Source organism: Aquarana catesbeiana, linkage group LG01 (assembly GCF_042186555.1).
Source record: "Aquarana catesbeiana isolate 2022-GZ linkage group LG01, ASM4218655v1, whole genome shotgun sequence".
Classification (NCBI taxonomy): Eukaryota; Metazoa; Chordata; class Amphibia; order Anura; family Ranidae; genus Aquarana; species Aquarana catesbeiana.
In genome coordinates this window covers 270,752,471-270,779,253 of record NC_133324.1, presented here as the reverse complement: position 1 = coordinate 270,779,253, position 26,783 = coordinate 270,752,471, and the positions used below count along the sequence as shown (strand labels likewise).

Genomic DNA, 26,783 nt, shown 5'->3' with positions numbered 1-26,783 from the left:
CTGGCCTTGTGTGTTTGCCATTTTTTTCCTGGTCCTGTGTCTATGTGCACCCGTGAAGTAGTGCTGGATCTCAGTTTTAGATTCCATCGTTTCCTCGTTTTTAGCATCCTTGCGGGAGGTTCTGGTCTTCTGCTGCTTGGCTGAAAGCATGCCGCTGTTATTAAATAGTGTGTTCAATCTGGGGCTGGTGGAGAGCCGGGAGGTCAAAAGCTATACATCCTCACTCGGTGTCCAGACCACTCTCCCAGGGAGTTTGCTTTTTAAATGTACTGTGTATATGAGCTACTGTGGCTTCTATATGATATATTTATGATGATTCTGGAATTATAACCCCTTAATATCACTAGTGGCCAATATTGTAACTGGTTCCATGATGATGTTTTAAAGTATTGCTAAACCCAGAACCTGCATTTGCTATATCTGATCTCCCACAGTACACAGAACATGGAAATGCAATTAATTTAGTAAATATATACTGGTAGATAATCTCTCTAGCAATACACACCAAACTGAGCCTGTGCAGCCCATCCTGTTATTTTTTTTTTGAGATAGTGGAAGAAGAGGAGGGATCAGGGAGGCAGGATCAAACAGGCTTTATACACAATGCAAAGTATTAACTCCTTAGGTTCCACAGTGAGTTCCACTTGTTTGTTATTTTTATGAATAATTTCTTTATCATACATCATGGGACACAGAGCCTTAAGTAATAACTTAATGCAGGGGTCTCAAATGGCGGCCCTCCAGCTGTTGCAAAACTACAAGTCCCATGAGGCATTGCAAGGCTGACAGTTACAAGCATGACTCCTTCAGGCAGAGGCATGATGGGACTTGTAGTTTTGCAACAGCTGGAGGGCCACCACTTTGAGACCCCTGACTTAATGGGTTATAGCCACCTTCAGGTGATGGACACCTAAACAGGAAGTTGCGCCTCTATATAACCCCTCCTCCTACCAGGAGTAACTAAATTTTTTTTTTTTCCACCAGTGTCTAAGGTGTTGGTCACGAGTGAAGATGTGCTCTGAAAGAGCTCCAAGCTGGAGGGATCCCATGCTTGATTTAAACAGCCTCCATAGACCAGATCCATCCAGAGTGCCATTAAGGCCAAGCTGGATAGTACCTGGGCCTTGCTTAACCACTTGCTTACTGGGCATTTAACCCCCCCTCCTATCCAGACCAGCTTTCAGCACTGACGCACTTTGAATGACAATTGCGCGGTCCTATAACACTGTACCCAAATTAAATTTTTATAATTTCTCCCCACAAATAGAGTTTGGTGGTATTTGATCACCTCTGCTGTTTTTATTTTTTTTTTTTTTGTTTAAAAAAATGCAAAAAGACAATTTCTAAGAAAAAAAAAATTTTTTTTTTATATTTTGTTATAAAAATTTAAAACAGGTAATTTTTCTCCTTCATTGATGTACGCTGATGAGGCAGCAGTGATGGGCACTGATGGGTGGCAATAATGGGCACTGATCAGTTAAACTGATAGGCAGCACTGCTAGGTGGCACTGATTGGCACTACTGGTGGGCACTGTTAGGTGGCACTGTGGGCACTGTTAGGTGGCACTGTGGGCACTGTTAGGTGGCACTGTGGGCACTGTTAGGTGGCACAGATGAGGCAGATATGCCTCTTCCCCTTCGGGACCGATGTCCCATCTGAGCTGGTGATCGGCTTTTTTTTCTACTCACGCTATCAGCGTGAGTAGAAAAAAAAAAAACGATTACCAATCTTTTGTTTACATCATGTGATCAGCTGTCATTGGCTGACAGCTGATAACATGGTAAGGGTCGGGACCAGCCCCTTACTCGGTTCGGTGATCACCCGAGTCTCAGTGACTCGGTGATCACAATGCGCTCGGCGCCCTCCCGGGAATTCAGGTCCGCGCTGTGGCCATCATTCAGCCATAGCGCAGATGTCAAGTGGTTAAGAAGAACAAGGTTTTGCCTGTAATGCCTCTCCTTGAGGGCTGGACCCCAGGACCCAGGACTTTTTGGTCATGCTACATTACCTAAAGTTTACTTGAGGGGTGCTATACAGGTCCACGGCTGTGGACCCCCTATATTAGGGACTCAGTCCTTGAAGGTTTGCTAACGCAGCCCGCCGTGATGGGTGAAGTTTTGGATCTGTCTGTTACAGCAGTATCCTGCAGCGAGGAAAAGGTAAGGGAAGAAGCCTAGGAACTGTAAAAAGTCCACCTATGCTTTTTTATTACATTACATAAAGTAATAATGTTGTCATGCCTAAAGTCTTCACTAGAGAGAGTAAATGCATACCTTAGTATGTTGCTTCTCAGTAGCTCAGAAGTCCAGCCAAACAGCATGTGTGTGTGTCTCAAAAGCCAAAGTGGGATCCTCATTCTGAACAATTTCCCCCCTGGGGGAGGTAGGTGCAATTGAAACTTGTACCCCCCCCCCCCAATCAGGGGGTGTGGTGGCGGCAGTGGCTTTTTTATTAGAAATTTTTCTATTCCCCACGGAAGTTTTTTTGAACTTCCCGCCGCCCAGCCCTCCCTTGTCTCTCCTCTCCCTCAAAGAGCGTGTCAGCCGTCTGCATGTGTGCGGACTAAGGGCTAATTTTAAAAAGAAAAGAGGGAGGACATTGATTGACGGAGGGGGCGTTGCTACACGAGGCACATGGCGCAAGCGCTGGGGACAGAGACAGACGCTCACTCTCACAGCTTAACAGCTGCAGCGAACACACAGGACACAGAGCGCTGGGGGCATGTAAGGGATGCATGGCATTTACAGTACAGGAAACAAATGATCAGTGTGGTTAATCCTTACCTGTTTTTTCTTATCAGGGAGCAGGATGAGTGTGTGATTACACCAATCTCTCCACCGCTCTGATAAACAACTAAAGCTGAACTTTATTGGCATTTTCTTTTGCTAAAATTATTTTGCTCAGCGAGTGTGCAAGTCACTACATTGTCTTGCCTCTGTTTTTTGTGCTCAGCACTATGACTCCCAAAAAAGACACCCCAAAGGTACCAAAAGTTCCACCCTCAGGCGCTGAGAATTTCAGTCATGTATCCACACTGTCATCCTAGCCGGAGTTACCAGATGTGGCAAGCCAGGGTGAGTCATTGGAACTAATTGGTGGTGCAACTGCTTCTCACATTTCAGCCCCTGTATACGTGATTGAAAATGCGTTTTCTTCTGCCCTGCAGGGCTTAGAAGGAAGATTAGTGACTTTAATTGCACCCGCTATCCAAAAGGATAGGAAGCGTGTTAGATCCCCCTCCCCCACCTTAGACCCCTTATCAAGGGAACAGTGGGTAGAGGGTGAGGTGTTACCCTCAGGAGATCAGGAAAAAAGGCAAACCAATTACTCTGCGGAGGAAACAACGGTAGATGAACCTTTCCGCCTCGCAATCTGAGAGATTGCTGGTATAATCTCTTACAGAGATGGTTCGTGCCTCTTTTCAAGCTACCTTTAGCAGAGTCAGCTGGAAGTTTTGTTTCTTCTTAGGTTCCTTAAAACCTTCACAGCCTTTTTATGCATTTCCTGTACATGCATTATTAGAAAAGCTTATTTATACTGAATGGGATCACCCAGATAAACATTTTTTCCTTCCAAAGAGATTCACATCACTGTATCCCATGGAGGAGAAATTCGCCAAAAGCTGGAAGCTACCAGCAGTTGACGCTGCGATTTTCCAGTGTGAATAATAACCTAACTTGTCTACTAGACAATGCACAAATGCTTAAAAAGATCCAACTGATAAAAGATTGGAATTTCTCTTAAAAACTGGTTACTCAGCCTGCAGTTGCAGCAGTAGGCATCTGACCAGTTTAGACAGGCCCTTAAAGAGGTCCCTGCACACAGGCCCGCGATTTGGCCGAACTACCAAGGGCGCTATGTTTTGTCATAGACACCATGAAAGACAAGCGTCCCACCTTGCGCTTGTGCTGGTACACATGCGTAAGACCCTGTGGTTAAAAAAAAACAAAAAAACTTTTTTTGGTCAGCCAAAGCACCTTGCAAAAGGCTTCTGACTAGTTTCCCTTTTCATAGGAATCAACTATTTGGGGAGGATTTGGTCAAATATATCCAAATGATTACTAGTGGGAAAGGTACTCTTTTGCATAAAAGACAGTATAAACGTCCTTCATTTAAACGGACTCCTTCCGCAGCGCCAGGGGCATCCACCTCTAGGCAGTGGCGACGGCTTCCACCGTCAGACTCTAGAGGAAAGCCTCAGGGTCAGGCCCAGGCACAGAAAATTCAGCCCCTGTATACATGACTGAAAATGCGTTTTCCTCCACCCTGCAGGGCCTAGAAGGAAAATTAGCGACTTTAATCGCATCTGCTATCCAAAAGGATAGGAAGATTGTTAGACCCCCCCCTCCCCCACCTTAGACCCTTATCAAGGGAACAGTGGGTAGAGGATGAGGGGTTACCCTCAGGTGATCAGGAAGAAAGGCAAACCGATTACTCCTCTGCGGAGGAAACAACGGTAGATGAACCTTTTTCAGCCTTGCAATCTGAGAGATTGCTGGTACACTCATACAGAGATGGTTCGTACCTCTAGCAGAATCAGCTGATAGTTCTGTTTCCTCTTTAGGTTCCTTAAAACCTTCACAGCCTTTTCATGTGTTTCCTGTACATGCACAGATCCACACAGAAAAGTAAGGTTTAGGGTTTTATTCAACAGACCCATCAAAGAGGAGAACTTCTGGCGTCTATCGACATCAGGGATGCATATCTGCATGTCCATATATTTCCTGCTCACCAAAGGTTTCTGTGGTTCAAAGTAGAACAGCATTTCAGTTCGGGCCAGCTATATTACCCGGGCAGCGTTAAAATATTGCTAATAGACCAATCTGTGTCTTGTTTGGAGCAAAGTATACGCATTACAACCAGTTACCTGGAAAGTCTAGGTTGGGTTCTCAACCTAGAGAAGTTTTCCTTAAAACCGCTAAAAAAGCTGGAGCATTTGGGTCTGATCATAGATATAGCCCTGAAAAAACGTGTTCTTGCCTCAGGCAAAAATCAACTCCATAAGAGAGTTGGTGCGGATGGTCGGGTCGAAAGGAGATCCCTCCATTCGCTTTTGCATGAGGTTGTTAGGAAAGATGGTGGCTTCATTCGAAGCAGTTCCCTATGCCCAGTTCCATTCTACACTGTTGCAAAACAGTATTCTATCTGCTTGGAACAAAACGATCCAAGCTTTAGACTTGCTAATGCGGCTGTCCCCAGTACTAGAGAAGACAACTGTCCAGGGACAGTGGTCAAGCCGTAAGAGCCTTGCCCATCAATATCCTAGAGATTCAGGCAATGCGTCTGGCTTTGAAGGCCTGGACTTCCAGGTTATGGGATTGTCCTGTCAGGATCCAATCTGACAATGCCACAGCGGTGGCCTATATCAATCACCAAGAGTCTTGCATGAAGACAGAGGTGAACCATATTATAACTTGGGCAGAAAGGAATATTCCGTGCCTATAGACAGTCTTCATTCCGGGAATAGAGAATTGGCAGGCTGACTACTTGAGTCGCCAGCAGTCATTCCCAGAGGAATGGTCTCTTCACCCCGACATTTTTCGGGCTGTTTGTCAAAGATGGAGGACTCCGGATGTAGATCTTCTAGCATCAAGATTTAACGTGAAGTTAGTCAACTTTGTGTCCAGGACAAGGGATCCATTTGCATGCAGAACAGATGCGTTTGTGACCCTGTGGGATCAGTTCTCACTGATCTATGCATTTCCCACTATTCAATTGCTGCCTGGACTTCTTTGCAGGATCAAGCTGGAAAGAAAGCCAGTGATTCTGGTAGCACCAGCATGGCCCAGAAGGTCATGGTATGCAGAAATCGTAAAGATGACAGTGGAGGATCCATGGTCCATTCCACTACGGCCAGACCTGCTTTCACAGGGGCTGATATTCCATCCTACCTTACGAACCCTAAATTTAATGGCTTGGCTATTAAAACCCACATTCTGAAGAAACGTGGGCTTTCCGGATCAGTTGTCTCTACTTTAATTAGTGCAAGGAAGCCAGCTTCCAGAACTATACAGTGGGGATGGAAAGTATTCAGACCCCCTTAAATTTTTCACTCTTTTTTTATATTGCAGCCATTTGCTAAAATCATTTAAGTTCATTGTTTTCCTCATTAATGTACACACAGCACCCCATATTGACAGAAAAACACAGATTTGTTGACATTTTTGCAGATTTATTAAAAAAGAAAAACTGATATGACATGGTCCTAAGTATTCAGACCCTTTGCTCTGACACTACTGTATTTAACTCAGGTGCTGTCTATTTCTTCTGATCATCCTTGAGATGGTTCTACACCTTCATTTGAGTCCAGCTGTGTTTGATTATACTGATTGGCCTTGATTAGGAAAGCCACACACCTGTCTATATAAGACCTTACAGCTCACAATGCATGTCAGAGCAAATGAGAATCATGAGGTCAAAGGAACTGCCCGAAGAGTTCTGAGACAGAATTGTGGCAAGGCACAGATCTGGCCAAGGTTACAAAAACATTTCTGCTGCACTTAAGGTTCCTAAGAGCACAGTGGCCTCCATAATCCTTAAATGGAATTATCGGGGGAGAAGAGCCTTGGTGAGAGAGGTAAAGAAGGACCCAAAGATCACTGTGGCTGAGCTCCAGAGATGCAGTTGGGAGATGGGAGAAAGTTCTAGAAAGTCAACCATCACTGCAGCTCTCCACCAGTCGGGGCTTTATGGCAGTGGCCCGACGGAAGGACTCCAAGATGGTGAGAAATAAGATTCTCTGGTCTGATGAGATCAAGATAGAACTTTTTGGCCTTAATTCTAAATGGTATGTGTGGAGAAAACCAGGCACTGCTCATCACCTGTCCAATACAGTCCCAACTGTGAAGCATGGTGGTGGCAGCATCATGATGTAGGGGTGTTTTTCAGCTGCAGGGACAGGACGACTGGTTGCAATCGAGGGAAAGATGAATGCGGCCAAGTACAGGGATATCCTGGACAAAAACCTTCTCCAGAGTGCTCAGGACCTCAGACTAGGCCGAAGGTTTACCTTCCAACAAGACAATGACCCTAAGCACACAGCTAAAATAACAAAGGAGTGGCTTCACAACAACTCCTTGACTGTTCTCGAATGGCCCAGCCAGAGCCCTGACTTAAACCCAATTGAGCATCTCTGGAGAGACCTAAAAATGGCTGTCCACCAACCTTTGCCATCCAAACTGACAGAACTGGAGAGGATCTGCAAGGAGGAATGGCAGAGGATCCCCAAATCCAAGTGTTAAAAATGCATCTTTCCCAAAAAGACTCATGGCTGTATTAGATCAAAAGGGTGCTTCTACTAAATACTGAGCAAAGGGTCTGAATACTTAGGACCATGTGATATTTCAGTTTTTCTTTTTTAATAAATCTGCAAAAATGTCAACAATTGTGTTTTTCTGTCAATATGGGGTGCTGTGTGTACATTAATGAGGGAAAAAAATGAACTTAAATGATTTTAGCAAATGGCTGCAATATAACAGAGTGAAAAATTTAAGGGGGTCTGAATACTTTCCGTCCCCACTGTATATTATAGAGTCTGGAGGGCTTATGTTTCCTGGTGTGAATCCAAGGGTTGGCACCCTCGGAAATATATCATAGGCAGAATTCTTGCCTTTCTACAATTAAGGGTAGAGATGAAGTTGGCCTTGATTACTATTAAAGGCCAAGTCTCAGCTTTATCGATCTTATTTCAAAGACCGCTTGCTACACATTTAGTCCGGGGTTTTATACAAAGGGTGATGCGGATTAATCCGCCAGTTAGATCACCTTTGAACTCTTGGGACTTGAACTTGGTTTTGTCAGTGTTACAGAAACAGCCATTTGAACCAATACAGCATATTCCCTTTGTCCTTCTGACAAGGAAGCTGGTGTTCTTGGTTGCTATATCCTCAGCAAGGAGGGTTTCAGAATTGGCTGCTCTTTCTTGTAAAGAGCCATAATTGATTATTCATGAGAACAGAGTGGTGTAACGCCCTTGTTCAGATTTTTTGCCAAAAGTGGTCTCAGGTTTTCATCTGAACCAAGATATTGTCCTACCGTCCTTTTTTCCAAAACCATGTTCCAGGGAAGAAAAGTAACTACATTGTCTTGATTTGGTGAGAGCAGTAAAAGCCTATCTAAAGACAACTGCTCAGATTCGGAAGACTGTTGTCTTATTTATTCTGCCAGAGGGTCCTAAGAAAGGACAGGCAGCGTCAAAATCCACTGTCGCTAAGTGGATTCGACAAGTTATAATTCAGACTTATGATTTAAGGTATAAGATTCCCCCTTTTCAAGTCAAAGCGCACTCTACCAGGTCGGTTCGTGCTTCTTGAGCAGTGCATCACCAGGCCTCCATGGCCAGATCTGCAAGGCCGCAACTTGGTCTGCAGTCCACACATTCACCAGATTTTATCAAGTGGATGTAAAAAAAGGCATGAGGATATCACCTTTGGGCGCAGTGTGCTGCAGGCAGCAGTATAGGTCCTCAAGTCTGTTGGCGTCCTAGGGGTTGTGTCTCCTTCCCCTCAAATAGCATTGCTATGGGACGTCCCATTAAGTTATTACTTAAGGCTCTGTGTCCTATGATGTACGATAAAGAAAATAGGGTTTTTATTACAGCTTACCTGTAAAATCCTTTTCTTGGAGTAAATCATGGGACACGGAGGAGGTCCCACCCCTCTTTTGTGCATGCTGGCAGATATCACAAGTCCGAAAATTTCTTGCTACTGCTGTTGCTAGCTTGCCTTTGTCAATTGAGTCATTACATTGTTGGTGTTAGGTGTCAGGTGTTATGTCAGAGAGAAAGTTAGGTAAAGCCAGCTAGGGCACTAGATTAGAAATGCTTGCTGGTAGCCTTTGGAGCAGTGTTGCTGAGATACATACTGCTTTCCAAGACAAAGTGGTCCATCTACTAGTTGCTGGTGTTCTAGGTGTGAGCTGTACACTTCTGAACTGAAGCTCCCACGCTTGTGTCCACATTTATGAGCAGGAAAAAGTTATCTATATTCGTAAATTTTCCACTATTCAGGAGCCATAGAATTATAATGTCATACTGTGCCCTTTGCTGCTAATCCTTTTCACCAGAAGGACCAGTTGGAGGTGACGTGTTTCGGAGTTCCCAATTTGACATTCCTTGATTAGTAGAGCACATAACGGCAAGAGAATCACAAAAATTTTGGCACAGAAAAACTCAGGGGATAGCATCAGTCAAGAAAGTGTTAGCTGAAGAGCCATGTCAATAATAGTTGGCCACCAGATTTTACTGCTGTGGCAGTGGTAAGCGTGGCTGACTCAGACATCAAAACCTTGCCTTTCTGACTTTGTGCAGGTTCTAGGGGGAGAGGCTCACTATTGCCAGATTTCACATCGCCCAATTTAGAAGATCAGTTGGATAATAACAGTAATGTCCCCAGGATAATGGAAAAGTACCCTGTAATCTTTTTTTTTTGTGGTTTCCTGCTTCACCTGGCATGTGGTTTAGGTGCCAAATATTGAGATTTTGCCATATGTGTGCTGAATTTTAAAGGTCTTGTCTATTTCTGTGACTATTCATAATTCTGCTGATTTCACACAAATTACATAATTGATCAAATTAATTTTAATTAGTTGCCATCTGTTAAATATGTTTCTGTACAAGATCATATACAACATTGTCCTCTTTCACATTTTGTGTAGTCATGGAAACCTTTTGCACATATCACAATTAAATATTAGCCAACAATTGTCTAGTCAGTGACACACAAATATAATGACTCTGTAATGATAAAACGCAGTTGGCAGCAAGGCATCCACTTTAGTGTATTGCACTTAGCTGTGTGCTTTTCTCACAAGCCATTGGGCTTAAGCAGACTACCAAGGAGGCATAGGGAGGGCATAGTCTGTGCTGCCAGTGATTGTCTTTTCTGGCTCTTCTGTATATGTTACAAAGAGATACTGGACTCTGTGCCTTGTTTACTGTGTGTTGTATCTGAAAGGGTCATTTGTTAGTTAGCCAGAAATTCTAACCTTATTTGGCCAGCGTGAGCTAGTCTAAAAGAATGCCTTCCTTCATCCTCTGTGGGTAATGTAGTTGTACAGAACCAAGGACCAAAAGAATGCCACTCATGGAATGCCATCATTCTCAGCCTATTGCTCAGTATTTATTTTGTCTATATGAGTGATCCTTTCATTTTTCAGAGAGTATACATTTTGGCATATCAGAGGCCCCATTACAAGCTCCTTTAGTACAAAGCATCAATGTATGTGTATTAACTACTACTTCTGATGAAGTTAGAATAATTGTTTTCAGGCATAAACAGTGAGGCTTGCAGAGTGAAGTAATGAAAAAGGCAGTGCACCATAGCCACCAGTCAGCTGGGTGTACTCCAAATAGTGAAAGCTTTGACCAATCTTTTAGCACTGAATAAGACTAAGTAATGAGAGGGCTGTGTGCTCTTTACTGTAATATACGTTATGTATCTATACACTGCAGTGTGCGAAGCATGTGTAACTGGCTGTGTTTGCATACAATAGTATAGGTTCAAGACCATATGCAGTGAGCATTGCAGCACCACTTGGATTGTATTTGGCAAATGTCTTTTATCTCAAAGTGGTACATAGGTTCAGTGGCGGCTGGTGAAGTTTTAGGATAGGGGGGTGCCAGACCCCACCCTTCCTTTTTGACCCTTCCCACTTGGTGAAAATGGGCGTAGTTTCAGCTAAATAGTGGGCGTGGCTCTAAGGTGGTGTGGTTGGCGTCTGAGATGAACTAGGGATGGAGGGAGAGAGGGATGGAGGGACAGCAGGCCCAGATCCTACACAACAATAGAAATATGTGTATTCTAGAAAGTTTAACAATCAGCAGATAAAGATATTCCAAACAACTGGTGTTAACACTTCAATCATCCCGGCACCATGGTTGTTATGGTGTCAGGATGATTGAAGCGCATTATTTCTATTATTACATTGTAATATAAAATGAAATCATTCAACTCACCATAATGCAGAATCAGTGGGAGCCCTGAGCGTGTCACTAGCCATGTCGCTTGCCACCAGATGCCATCAGGTGTCCCTAGCGCAGTCTGTCCTTACATGCAGCCGGCCTGTGTCCACCAGATGCAGCCGGCCTGTGTCCACCAGATGAAGCCGGCCTGTGTCCACCAGATGAAGCCGGCCTGTGTCCACCAGATGCAGCCGGCCTGTGTCCACCAGATGCAGCCGGCCTGTGTCCACCAAATACAGCCTGTGTCCACCAGATGCAGCCTTGCCTGTGTCACATCAAACCCCCCCTCCCCCCACCGTTCTTCGTGGGAGCACAGCGGTACTTACCTTGCTGTGTGTGGTGTCCTCTCCTACTGTGTGGGCACTGGCAGCAGCGATGGAGGAGTCCGCTCCTCTCATACTTCCTGTTTCCTCTCTCCCAGGTGCAATGGGAGAGAGAAAACAGGAAGTGACATCAAACTGAGATGTCAGTCAAACCGCTCGGCCGTAGTAATAGATACGAGCACCAGACGGAAGCTACATGGCACTTCAGAAAGCACCGCAAGGCAGGATAAACGCCCACAAATCAAGCACCGCATCTGCAATCTTGTGATTGCGTAGACGTGGCGATTCCCATAAGTGCACTGTGTCCGGCGTCCGAACACAGTGCACTTAAGGATCTTTTTTTGTATTTTTTTTTTAAGGGGCCAGTATTAATTTTTTTTTTTTGTGATTGCCTGGAGGGGGGGTGGCGCCCATGCGCCCCCTATGGACGGGCCGCCACTGCATAGGTTAGTACATAGGGCAACTGTTTTTGGCAAACAATAAACCCACTGATAACATACAAGTAGTCACACATTCAAAGTGTATGTGAAGCCAAAACCTTTTTTTCTAGTTCTGGGCAGGGTGTGGCAGGATTAGAACCTTGTGTCAGCTTTTTATTGTTGTGCCCCTGCTTGGAGACATACACCCTTTCTACATGTCCCGGTGACCATTGCCACAGAGACCAAAAGTGATGGAAATTCCAGAATTTTACATTTGTCCCCCAGGGCCAGAGGTGGGGATAAATCTTCTAATAAGGACACTTGTTCTGGTAACAGCTGTCTAGATGAGAATTCCCTCATTTGGAGAAGTCTTCCTTCACTTCCTGTTATGTCTTCAGCATATTAAATAAAGGGAAATAACAGGAATAGGACACACACACACACACACACACACACACAGCAAAATGGAACTTGACAGAGGTTTTTTTTATCCCATTTCTACTCTATGCATAGCTAAAAAGAAAATACACTTTAAATTAGAGAGGCGGAAGCATTATAAACTACTACACATGAGTTTTGCAGTTGTCAGTCACAATTACTGGAGCATCATTTGATTCCACTATTGGGACTTTTGCACTATATACTTAGACTTTTTCTGCATCTTGCACTTTATTCTTGCACATTGCACTTTGTCATATCATTGCACTGAATGATTCTAATGTTTTAGTATTTGCAATATGTAATTTTTGATGTTTATGATTTTCTAACTGTATTATTTATTATAAGTGCAGCACGGTCACTATACATGATAAACTCTGTCAATTAAATCACTGTACACAGGACTTCCTGACCCCAGGAAATATGAAGTTAATGAGTACCCATACTCTATTGCAGTGGTCAGGGCCGGTGCTACCACTAGGCAATCTAGGCAGCCGCCCAGGGCGCCCAGCCACTCCCTTCTCTCTGCAGCAAGCAACAAAGTCTCAGCATCAGCAGGCAGCCGCCGCAACATTCGCACATAGTGTCAGAGACGCAGCGCTGGCAGAGAACTGCGTCTGTGTCCCGACTCCCGAATGAGTGGAGGCAAGCAAACATTCATTGAGGCTGCATTTGAGGGCTGCTGGTGAGACTGCATTTGAGGGCTGCTGGTGAGGCTGCATTTGAGGGCCGCTGGTGAGGCTGCATTTGAGGGCCGCTGGTGAGGCTGCATTTGATGGCCGCTGGTGAGGCTGCATTTGATGGCCGCTGGTGAAGCTGCATTTGATGGCCGCTGGTAAAGCTGCATTTGATGGGCACTGGTAGGCTGCATTGATGGGCGCTTGTGAGGCTGCATTGATGGGCGCTGGTGGGCTGCATTTGATGGCCCTTTCGTTAAAAAGGTGGGGTATACATGGGCAGGGCAAAAAGGGTGGAGCCGGGTGGGAGGGCGGCAAAATTAGGTTTCGCCTAGGGTGTCAAAAATCCTTGCACCAGCCCTGGCAGTGGCCTCCAAACTGTGGCCTGGGGGGCCGGATGTGGCCTTTGGTTGCCTTTATCCAGCCTTTGGGGCACTTTTCCTCCCACTGACACCAACAATGGGCGTAATTACTGCTACTTACCGTACATCAGCAATGGGGCACTGTATCTCTCATTGACGGCAATGATCGGGCACTATTCATCAAACTGAAAACAATACATTGGTCGTGGGACTTTACATGAGGCAACTCACAAAGTAAACATAGTTGTATATTTATTATATGATAGCAAGTTCTGTATTACAATAATTCAATACAATTCCAAATCATACAAAAAACTGGTAAGCTGATACATAATGAATATAATATAAAAGTATAAATTCATAGTTATCACACTATTGGCATCCATAAAGTTCTAAGATAGATAAAAAAGCATGATGTATGATGACCAAAAGAATTCTTAACATCCTAAAACTGTACGCATTTTGTGGATCTAGTCCACTCATCGGGAGAAAATGTAAGAAATGATCTAAAAAGTATAAGTACATACCATAAGAATAATGTAATGTAGTAAATAAATTACTCCAAGGGCGGGAGGAGATGATAAAAAAAAGGAGATAATTGGATTGGGCATATAGCCTCATTACTTGGGGCTCATGCACACAGGACGTTTTACAGCTGCTGTTAGGGGCATTTGACTTTTTTTTTTTTAACTGCCTCTAAAAGCCCCTCCATGTTATCCTATGTGTCCATGCACACATAAACTGTCAGAGGCGTTTAGTGGCAGTAAAAAAAACAGCCAGCCTGTGCTTCCAGGAGCAGTAAAAATGGAAAACGGAAAAAAACGTAGCTAAACTTATCAAGCCGTGTTTGACGGTTTTAGGCACTCCTAAAGTGATCTTCACTAGCATTCGGGTCCCATGTTGAATGGCTGCCGTGCTGCTTTCTGCACACAGGAGCAGGGTGGATTTGATTTAAATCAAGTCAATTTCAATCACTAGTAAAAAGACTTGATTTAAATCACAATTTTTAAAGAGCAACTGTCATCTCTGTCCTGCAGCGGCTCCTCCTCTGACCCGCTGTTGACTCACTGACAGTCCCATTCACTTTAATGGGACGGCTGGTGATGCGGCAGTGACACAAGGTGAGGGATGTGGTCACAGCAGGTGAGTGGATGCCCGCTAACAGGCGCTGCCATGATGGATCTGATTCAATCATACAGTTGTAGTGTACATAGATTTGCAAAATAAAGGAATATTCCTGAACTTTGTTACTGTGAAATGGTGTGAATGCATCAATGCAGTGCATGTTATCTCAGCTTGCAGAGCTTGGATTCATTTAATGAGTTTACCAAAAATTGTAATATTACAGAATAAACAGCCTCATGCTACCTAACTAAGGTCCATTTCATGCTGTATAAATTAGGCTATTAATGTATCTTAAATAGAAAACTATCTATAGATAGATTTTTACTTCAAAAGCATTTTATTAAAATAAATTTGATAAAAATAAAAAAAAAAAAAATACGATTTTAAATAACGATTATTTTTTTTTTATCCACCCTGCACAGGAGAACTGCTCACTTGGCACAGGCATCATTCAGAGAATGCTTTGCATTTTCTAAAGGTACGCAAAGTGTTCTCTGACTGGATGAGGTGGCGATCATGATGTCACTCATCTTCCCCTCCACCTCATCCAGTTAGAGGATACTTTCCTTTCATTGTGCGAATGCAAAGCATTCGCTTAATGGTGCCTGGGCTGAATTGGTGATCTACTGTGTTCACAATGCAGCAGGGCAGGCGCTTGGCATGTGACTTAGAAGCTTGCAGTGATCACTGTAGTAGGAGTGCCTAATACGGTAAATTCATCTTCCAGGGGGATCAGCCAGGTATGGCATATGCATAGTTGCATTTATCTGAGCTGGACCAGTGTAACTATGTAACAATATCCATACTTAAAACTGGTCATCCATACATAACACTGGTCATCTTTAAGGCTAAAGTTTACACTTTGCTGGTCTTTGTGCTATATTAGGTTGAGAAATAAGTATGCAAATGTATCCCTCAATGAATGGGACTTTAAAGGGAGAGATAGGAATATTCTGACTTTTTGTAAACAATTATATCAATATTTATTAACATCAATGACAATAAAACAATGTAAATAAAATGTATTGCGGCTGTTTTTTTTCTATGTGCAAATTGACTGCAGTACCATTGTATTACAATCATTACAAAATTGTTACATGAAATTATTTGTTTAGAATTGTCATAAAAATAACCAACGCGTTTCAAAGTCACAAACCCTGTTAATGTTTGCTGCAATTGTTTGGTGACCTTGGATTGGGGCAAGCTAATACAATGACCTCAATACTTCTACATGTTTGATAGATGGAATAAAAGAAGTCTAGATCCAAAATGTTGAAACATTCTGTGAGAATAAAATATTGTTCTATGGAAGCAATAAGGAACAAAACATGTATATTACTAATGTTTGAGTTGTGTAATAGGAGGTATGTCATAGTGCTGGTGCACACAGTATTTTTTTCAGAGGAAATTTTGTGCCCCTCCAAATACCTAGCTACCGTGCCTTGAAAAAGTATTCACACCCCTTGAAATATTACACATTTTGTCATGTTGCAGCCAAAAATGTAAATGCATTTTATGTGATAAACCAACACAAAGTGGCACATAATTGTGAAGTGGAATGAAAATGATAAATGGTTTTCAAATTTTTTTTACAAATAAATATTTGAAAAGTGTGGCATGCATTTGTATGCAACCCCCTTTTACTCTGATACCCCTAACTAAAATCTAGGGGAACCAATTGCCTTCAGAGGTCACCTAATTAATAAAAAGACTTGTGTGTAATTTAATCTCAGTATAAATACAGCTGCTCTGTGAAGCCTTCTGAGGTTTCTTAGAGAACCTAAGGGGACAAACAGCTTTATGAAGGCCAAGGAACACACCAGACAGGTCAGGGATAAAGTTGTGGAGAAATGTAAATCAGGGTTACGTTATAGAAAAAAAAATCCCATCCGGAGCACATGTGCGGACGACCGAGGTTGGTGTCTCCCTGAACCGCTCCGCACACTCTCGGCACTGTTAGCTACATACAGCAGCCCTCACAGCACACCGGTCAGGTCCACCCACCCGAGCTACTCTCTGAGGGGACAGACAACCCGCCGCATGTCTTCTCGTCAAATGGGAAGGTCCCAGGGAGGGAGGCTATTGCAACCTGACACGGTCAGCAAGCAGAGGAGGCAAGATGGCAACCGACACCAGCTCCCACATGTCTCCGGTCTCCGGAGGAAGCAGACCTGCACAGCATTCACAGCAGTGTTAATTTTGGCAGCAAATTTCGATTTAGTTTTAGTCTTGGGACTAAAATGGCATTTTAGTTTTAGTCCCATTTTAGTCTTCTGCAATTGTTTTAGTCGTATTCTAAATCTCCAGTACATTTTAGTTGACTAAAACTCATTTTAGTCATCTAAAATCTAATGGGTGTAATTAATTGTAATGCATTAGTTAACATTTCTCTACAATTTCCAAACTCATTATATACTGCTGGAGTGAAAAATCTAATATGTTATTTATTATGGTATTTTTGGTATAAACATGCACTACAGACCAGTATTAATTTTGAAGTCAAATTTCAATTTAGTCTTAGTCTTTTGACTAAAATGGCATTTTAGTTTTAGTCCCATTTTAGTCTTTTGACTAAAATGGTATTTTAGTTTGTCGTATTTTAGTCATCTCAGTAGTTTTAGTTTTAGTCGTATTTTAGTCAACTAAAATAATAATAATTTTAGTCGACGAAATTAACACTGATTCACAGCAGAAGGCAAAGCTACAACCTTCTGGACTGGGAGACCGAGGCACAGACTTCCCCACAACCTCCCCAGCTGCAGGTGAGATTGACTAATCCCTGCATGTCATTAAGCCCTGCCAAGTCTCCCTCACAGACTCTGGCCATGATTACTATGCTTCCTCAGCCAAAGATAAAGAAATGGCAGATTTCATCCTCAGCCAACCAAGCAGCCAGGAACCTAATCTGGATTGCTCTGCTGATTCCCGTGATTCCCCACCAATTCAGCCTCAATACTCAGGGGATCCAATACTGCTTGCTCGTTTTGCTGATTTACTACAGAGGGAATTGGCGAAAGCCACAGATAAATTGTCATCTGAGATAAAACAGGACTTTCAGGAGTTGGGGAACCATTTGGAGAGAATTGAATTGAAGGTGGATGACACTGTTTACAGAGTGTCCCAAAATTCCAATATGATCACTGACCTACAAGACCGCCTTGAAGAAGCCTATACGAAAATCGATGACCTTGAAAATCGCGCTTGGCGCTACAATTTTCGTATCAGAGGTCTTCCAGAAACTGAAAAAGATATTACCTCCATCGCCTATGCTCTTATGCAATCTGCCATACCAGATATCGATGAAATCCATATGGCGATAGATCGTATACACAGGGCTCTTGTTCCTCCGAAACCTGAAGGACCACCCAGAGATGTGATCGTGAAGCCCCATTTTTTCAGAATTAAAGAAGCGGACATGCGATATGCTAGAGAACATCCAGAACTTGAAATGAATGGCTATAAAGTCCAAGTCTTTGCGAACATCTCCCAGGTCACTATTCAAAAAAGAAGATCCTTCAAACCTCTACTTTCACCCTTGATCGACCGGAATATCCGCTATAGATGGAACTATCTTTTTCGGCTTCAGTTTACTTACAGTTTACTTACAAAGGCAAATCTTGCTCCTTTTCGACTTTTCCTGATGGTGAACATATGCTTTTGAAACTGGGATTTATCTTGCACAGCCCATCCTCGCGGAACCAGCAAAGATCCAGCAGCCCCTCTTCCCCCGCTCTGTCCTCTCTGGTCTCCTCAGCTGATGAAGAAATCGACGACCTCCTGTTGGGTCACCTGAAGACTTAACACCTACTTATTTTTCTTTTCTTTCTTTTCTTTTTTTTTTTTCCCTGGCCATCTATGCACATGAGCCACTGCACTTAAATCCCTGAATCCCCCCCCCTTCCTTTTTATTGGGGGGAAGGGAGATCTGTTAGTTTTTTTAATGTACCGTATTTAGGGCTGTTTTGATTGTCTAGGTTCTGTTTCCATATCTAAATCTGACATTTTAGAATTGATGGACAAATAACTACATTTTATAAGTTTACTACTGATATTAAAGTTGTCCTTATTTAGGGCGCAAATGGGCACTTAATTTTCATAATACACTTTAGTGACGGGAGGAGTCTATGCACTCTCCCTACCTGAAGGACTCTTTCCATTACTTAGTTTTGGAGAAGACTCCTCCGCACCCAGAATTTTGGTTCTGGGATATTAGTTATTGTATGCTAGTAATACCTTGCATTTATATGATATACTGTACAGAGCTGGGAGGTTCCTGGCCTGAACATTTTTCCCCCTTTCCTCCTTTTTCACTGCTCTTACTTTAACCCCTTTTACTTTTCCTTCCTGAGGGTCACCCAGAGTCTCAACCAGTCCCCCTGGATTTCTCAAACTTCAGATGGAGGGCTAAGTTCAAATGTTGATATTTACGCTACATATTTCTCATGTCTAAGGTAACGAGCACTATCTGATTACACTCTCACAACGTTCAGGGCCTAGGGTCAACTTCCAAACAAATTAAGGCCCTCAAATAATACCGATCTGTGGGTGCTGATATTATAGCCTTACAGGAGACACACTTTCTTCCCTCATTCAGCCCATGGTACATTCATAAGGATTATCCTGTTTGCTATTTTGCCAATGCTTCAGAAAAAAAAGGGGGGGGGGGTGGCTCTCTGTTTATCTAGACGGCTTTCATTCACTGAAATGAAAGTCATTAAAGACCGAGGACGACGATACCCCCTAGTTAAGGGTCACCTGGGAGAAAATTTGGTGACCTTTTTGATTTATTATGCCCCTAATACGAATCAAACAGCCTTCTTTCGCTCACTACTACAAACGGCCCCTGAATTTCGAAGGAGATGTTATATTAGCGGGTGATTCCAACTTGGCATTGGATCTTATAATGGACAAGTCTCAAACGGCTTCTTTAAGATCCACTTCTAAGCAAAGTCGTAAATTTGCTCAGTTACTATATCATTATGATCTTGTAGACGCTTGGAGGGAAGCTAACCCCACCTCTAAAGATTATTCTTATTTTTCGAGCGCTCATAACCACTACTCTCGTATTGATCATGTTTTTCTCCCCTCTGGACTTTTACCTAAATTACGCTCAGCCAAAATAATCTCTAGCCCATGGTCAAACCATGATCCTATAATATTGCAGCTCTCAGACTTGACAACTAAAATAGCCAAATCGCATTGGCGTCTAAATGAATCCCTCCTCAGTAATGAATCTTACTGCCTTGATGTTTCTACCAATCTGAAGATTTATTTTGAAATTAATAAGGCGGAAGATACCACCCCCGCAATCAATTGGGCAGCACATGGGTTCCAGGCTTAAAAGAGCACAAAACGAGTTGATTTATGCCAAAACTAGGGAATATGATGTTCTAGCCACCCAACATAAGTCCCCATCCCCTGACCTATTAACTAAGCTTGAAAAAGCCCGTTTGGAACTCAACATTGGCCTCACCGCAAAAGCTGAGAAGCAATTACGCTGGTCCAATCATAGGTTTTTTACTTGGCATGATCTCCCAGGATCCTTGCTGGCACATAAGCTCACTCCTAGATATACTCACTTGGCATTGCCCAAAATTAGACTTTCAGGAGGTCACATTTCCCAAAATCCTCAAAAAATTCTTCAAAAGTTCCATAATTTCTATGCTGACCTATATGGACATGGCCGGGAGGCTGCTTCTTCGTCCGTCAGGGAATTTCTGGGGAGCCTACCTGTCCCCTCTATTGAGGAGGCACATAGAGATTTAATGGACCAACCCTTTACTTGTGAAGAGATCAGTAATACCATCAAACTGATACCACTTCATAAATCACGAGGACCAGATGGTCTCACTAACATTTTATTACAAAAAATTCTCAGAAAAGCTGGTCCCACACATGGCTCTCTATTTTAATTCCTTGCGGGATGGAGGTGCGGTTCCTCTGGATGAAAATAAGGCCTATATTAGTGTCATCCCTAAACCTAATAGATACTACCGATGTCCTAAATTATAGCCAAAACTCGCTAATCAATTGTGATCTAAAAATTCTTACGAAACTCATGGCCCTACGTCTTAACACATTCAGGATTCATCACTGGGCGCCAAACATTAGACCAAATTTGTAGAACTATAACTTTGATTTCAGCTGTACGCACTAACTGGGATGTCCCCCTTTCTCGGGAGCTTCTCCTTCTATCATTAGACCTTCATAAGGCTTTCAATAGCGTGAATTGGAATTATTTATTCACTACTTTTAGAGACTTTCGGGTTTGGACCTAGCTTTTTATCCTTATTGAAAACTTTTTATGGATCTCCATCAGCTCAGGTTTCCATACGGGGCTACAAACGTGGTACGAGACAGGGATGTCTCCTCTCACCCTTACTTTTCGCATTAGCTATCGAATCTTTGGGCATGGCAATTCGGTCCCACCCTAATATTTCTGGTATCGGCTGTGGGCAACAAGAACATAAATGTGCCTTATTTGCCGATGATGTCCTTAGGTATATTACAAATCCTCAAGTCACTCTACCTCATTTGCTATCCTTATTGGACCAGTTTTCTTGGCTTTCCGGCCTCTCCCTGAACCCTCACAAAACAAAAGCCCTTAATGTCTCGCTTCCCCACTCAATAGTATTATCTTCAGGATAACTACAACTTTCAATGAGCATCGTATTCCCTTTCATATTTAGGGATCCAATTAACGCCTTCTATTGAGACTCTTTTTAAAGCTAATTATCTCATATTATTTAAAAAACTTAGAGGACCTTCGCCGTTGGGCGGAATATTCCCTATCATGGTTTGGCAGAATCAACTCTGTCAAAATGACACTTCTACCCAGGATACTTTATTATTTTAGAAGTCTACCAGTGACAGTCCCAAGAGGAGATCTACAGTGTTTACAAGCCGAGGTTCTTCGTTTCATTTAGGGGTAATAGAAGACCTTGAATGAACAAACCGATCCTATATGCCCCAAAATTTAAAGGGGGGGTCTTGGTCTCCCTAATTTACTAAAGTACTTTCAAGCCGCCAAGATTTCTCAACTTGCCCAAACTACTGCTACAGGTCCTGCACCTCTTTGGGTCTCCCTTGAGACACTCTCCTGTCACCCCTTGGCCATAGGATCACTGATGTGGCTTCCCAGCCAGTTACGCCCTCCTATATTATGCCCTTCCTTATCACATTCATTGGCAGTTTGGGATAGAGTACCTCACCGGGCATCCCCACACACAACTTTAGCTCCCGTCTTCTGCAATCTGGAGTTTCCACCAGGGTTAGTGCCACAGTCATTTCATTGGTGGCTTAATAAAGGATTGCTGAGAATTGGCGACTACCTTAATGGTAACCAGGTATACTCTTTACAACATTTTAAAGACAAGATGCAGGTACCTACCAGTGAAATATTCCAATATAACCAAATTGCATCCTTTGTCAGACGCAAACTTAATCTAATAATTGAGCCACTTACACTTACAATGTTCGAGTTATCTTGTCAGACAAGGGGTCAATTGAAGGGACAACTATCTGTGGTTTATGCTTCCCTCACTGAACCTCACTCAAAGCTCTCCTATATAAATCAATGGGAAAAACATCAGAATTATATTTTTGATCTGTCTGAATGGCAGGATATTGCTTATAATTTATCCAAAATCTCTATCGATATGACGCTAATTGAGGCGAACTAAAAAAATACTGTTACGTTGGTACCTGGTCCCAACTCTGGTAGCTAAAATGCATCCATCCACATCACCTAACTGTTTTCGACGCTGTGGTCAGTCGGGGACAATGCACCATATTTGGTGGCAGTGCCCCCTGGTGATTAGGTTTTGGATTATGGTATTTCATTTGATAAACTCTGACTGTCTGTCAGGTCACCTTGAGGCTAGGTGACAGATGCACTCTGTAGGAGTCGGTAGTGCACCGCTAGGTAGTGGACCCTAGGACTGACTGCTGCGGATTGAACCCTGGGAGGTTCAGGAAGCAGGTCTATTGGATCACTAACACAGATCCCACTGGGAGCTAGAGCATAGATTTCCCAGGGCGCGGAATCTAAGAGCCAGCAGGTGTTCACCTGAGCCCCTAGTGGTGAGGATGGACTGAGCTGCAGTCTGGCTCCAGATCGCGGCCCCAGGGGTCTCACAACTCACGCTCACGGTAGACTACAGGAGAAGAGGAAGGAGGCAGCATGCTGGAACAACAAGGAAAGTAAGGAATAAGCCAAATGTCAGGGCGACTAGCAGATAAGGATAAACATAACACGCCAAAGGTCAGGGTCACGAGCAGACAGGGAAAGTCGAGAACAGGCCAAAGTCTGTAACTGGAATCAGACGTAGGAAACACAGCAAGTACACACGAAAGCTAACACACAATGGTTGATCAGCACTGCTGGCTTGCAGTGCACAGGTTAATATAGGGTTCCCTGATAGGAGCTGGGGTGGAGCCATGCTAGAGGAGAGTTTATAAAAGCAGTCAGGTGAGGGTCAGCTGGTCTCTAGAGATGAACACATGGAGACAGATAAGCTGACAGACAAACTCTATTGCATAACCATGACAGTGACAGAGGTGAACATCCGTAGATCCCCAGAGATGGCCTTATTCCATAGACTACCCAAAGAGGTACCCGGGAATTCAACTAAATTAATCACATATATACTGTTAGCGGCAAGGATTTCAGTGGCCCGGCATTGGAAGCAACTGGTTATTCCTCTGGATTACGTTAACAATAAAATCAACTGGATTATGGTAAATGACAAACTCACTCACACACTCCATAATAACTTTAAAAAATTTGATAAAATATGGGAACCGTGGATCCGTTACATTTCGGTTCCCTAATGAGCTCTGGGCTGACCCTCTTGAATTCCTTATTTCTGCTTTCTTTCTTTCCCTCCACTTTTTTCTATATGTAGTTTAAACCCAATACTTATTGGGTTGTCTTAGAAATCCATTACGTTTTTGACATTGATAATCTCAGGAAATGGTACAAAAATCCCCTACTATGTCTTATCCACTATCCCTCCTCGACCCCTCCCTTCCCTTCACCTGCCTCTTCCTACAATATTCAGGTTTTTGTATGTTACTGCACATGGTTACGATTTTGAATACTGATTAGAACTAAATGTTAGGTTAACTATACGTCTAATACCGTTTGATTTTACCAACCGGGTTTGCCCAGCGAGTTTATCTGAGAACATCCCATGAATATGGTTTGTTCCTTCATACTAATGGACCATGTAATACCTTGTTTAATTATATCTTGGGTATTTGTAATTTTGTCATAGCAATAATCCAAATACTGATCTATGTTTACCTGCTATTCTTGTTATTTCTAAAACTTTTCTATAAAAACATTAAAATATAAAAAAAATATCTCAAGCTTTGAACATCTCACGGAGCACTGTTCAATCCATCATCTGAAAATGGAAAGAGTATGGCACAGCTGCAAACCTACCAATACATGGCTGTCCACCTAAACTGACAGGCCAGGCAAGGAGAGCATTAATCTGAGAAGCAGCCAAGAGGCCCATGGTAACTCTGGAGGAGCTGCAGAGATCGACAACTCAGGTGGGAGAATCTGTCCAACTATTAGTCATGCACTCCACATATCTGGCCTTTATGGAAGAGTGGCAAGAAGAAAGCCATTGTTGAAAGAAAGCCATAAGAAGCCCCTTTGCAGTGTGCAAGAAGCCATGTGGGGGACACAGCAAACATGTGGAAGAAGGTGCTCTGGTCAGATGAGACCAAAATGTGACTTTTCAGTGGAACACTGCACATCACCCTGAACACACCATCCCCACCGTGAAACATGGTGGTGGCAACATCATGTTGTGGGGATGCTTTTCTTCAGGCACAGGGAAGCTGGTCAAAGTTGATGGGGAGATGGATGGTGCCAAATACAGGGCAATCTTTGAAGAAAACCTGTTTAGAGTCTGCAAAAGACTTGAGACTGGGGCGGAGGTTCACCTTCCAGCAGGAGAACAACGTCCAGACCTAAATTCAATTGAGAATCTGTGGCAAGACATGAAAATTGCTGCTCGCAGATGCTCTCCATCCAATCTAACAGAGCCTGAGCTATTTTGCAAAGAAGAGTTGGCAAAAATGTTACTCCCTATATGTGCAAAGCTGGTAGAGACATACCCAAAAAGACTTGCAGCTGTAATTGCAAAAAAAGGTGGTTCTACAAAGTATTGACTCAGGGGGGCTGAATAGAAATGCACACCGCACTTTTCAAGATATTTATTTGTAAAGAATTTTGAAAAACATTTTATAATTTTCCTTCCACTTCACAATTATGTGGCACTTTGTGTTGGTCTAGCACATAAAATCCCAATAAAGTACATTTACGTTTTTGGTTGTAACATGACAAAATGTGGAAAATTTCAAGGGGTATGAATACCCCTGTATATATGTAAGCCTTGACTTCCAATCAAAGTCAAACATTCCATTTATTCCCTCTGCATCTAACAGTTCAAAGCAGGCGCCAATCAATAGGTTGTTATGACAGGAACAGACAGATGCTTTGAATTGTGGGTTGCAGGAATCCTCTCAGACTCCTGTTTAGCTGGAATTGGAGATTTATATTTATATATAATATAAACTTTTTGATTTGCTTATAGTTTTATAAGGATATGATGCAGGAATATTATGTTTGATAAAGTACCCATCTTAATTATTTTTCCAGATAGATATTCAAGTTAGACAAATAACAGTGCTGTTTGTTGTGTATTGGCCTTATAGGCAGAAGATATGCCCCAAGAGAGAGCAAAATGACAACCAGGTCAGACAAGTGACAACTCAGGTGGTAAGTGTGAGAAATCTAATCTATTGATTACATATTTATTATTTTCACAAGCAGGTACTACAGGTTTTGCTATGCAGACTCATTAGGGATAAACATTAGACACAGGTGAGTTGCTTCTGATAGAACTGTAAGTATACAGCGAGTATAAAAAAGAATCGCCTCCCTTTTTAAAATCACATTTTGTTGCTTTGCAGCCTGAAATGAAGACAGACACAGTTTTTGTTTTATCCAGCTATATTTACTCAGTGCAACTTATAACATCCAAGTAAAAGATCTAACACCAACGTGTCAGAGAAAAATCAATCAATCAAACACAGAATCACTGAGTTTGAAAAAGGGTCACCCCCTTGGGTCAATATTTTGTTGTACCGCCTTTTGCTTTAACCAGGACAACACCCTTCCTGCCCAGACCAATTTTTAGCTTTCAGCACTCTCACACTTTGAATGACAATTACTCAGTCATGCTACACTGTACCCAAACTAAATTTTTATCATTTTTTTCTCACAAACAGAGCTTTATTTTGGTGGTATTTAATCACCGCAGTTTTTTTTATTTTTTGCTATATAAGTGAAAAAAGAGAAAATTAAAAAAAAAAAACACTTTTTTTTAGTTTCTATTGTAAAATTTTGCAAATAAGTCACTTTTCTTCATAAATTTGGGCCAAAATGTATACTGCTACATATCTTTAGTAAAAATAACCTAAATTAGTGTATATTATTTGGTCTCTGTGAAAGTGTTAGAGTCTACAAGCTATGGTGCAAATCAAAAATTGATCACACCTGATGTACTGAAGGACTATCTAATTTCTTGAGATCCTAACAAAAGTACAAATACCCCCCAAATGACCCCTTTTTGGAAAGCAGACATTCCAAGGTATTTAGTAAGAGGCATGGTGAGTTTTTTCAAGTTGTAATTTTTTCCCACAATTCTTGGGAAAATTAAGGGTTTTTTTTGTTTTTTGTGTTTTTTTTACACATTAAATTTGACAATTTACACAAAATTGTCATAATAACAAGTTATTTCTCTCACACAGCACATGCATTTTTGCAATGACACCCCAAAATACATTCTGCTACTCCTCTTGAGTATAGCGATACCACATGTGTGAGACTTTTACACAGCCTGGCCACATACAGAGGTCCAACATCCAAGTAGCACCTCCAGGCGTTCTACGAGCATACATTGCACATCTCATTTGATGACAACCTATCACACCTTTGAAGGCCCTGGAGCATCAGGTCAATGGAAACGCTAACAAAATGACCCCTTTTTGGAAAGCTAACACCACAACGTGTAATCTATGAGGCATAATGAGTCTTTTGAACATTTCATTTTTTTTCCAGAAGTTTTTGGAAAATGTGGAAAAAAATTGAAAACGCATTTTTTTTTTTTTACACAAAGTTGTCCATTTATAAGATATTTCCAACACACAGCATGTACATAGCAAAGATGACACCCCAAAATACATTCTGCTACTCCTCCTGAGTATGGCAATACCACACGTGTGAGACTTTTACATAGCCTGGCCACATACAGAGTCCCAACATCCAAGTAGCACCATCAGGCGTTCTAGGAGCATAAATTACACACACACATTCCTGCCAACCTATCACATTGTTGAATGCCCTTCATATTTCTAACACAAAGCATGTACTGTACATACCAATTACAAACCAAAA

General features: G+C 42.5%; 1 protein-coding gene across 1 annotated transcript in view; it reads left to right on the top strand.

Annotated features, from left to right (window-relative positions):
* LOC141140905 (uncharacterized) overlaps positions 1 to 26,783 on the top strand; it is a 104,885-nt gene that overhangs the window by 43,272 nt on the left and 34,830 nt on the right. The window contains exon 3 of the mRNA XM_073628451.1: positions 25,040 to 25,103. Coding sequence (XP_073484552.1) covers positions 25,040 to 25,103 — 64 coding nt within the window. The remainder of the gene's footprint in view (positions 1 to 25,039; positions 25,104 to 26,783) is intronic.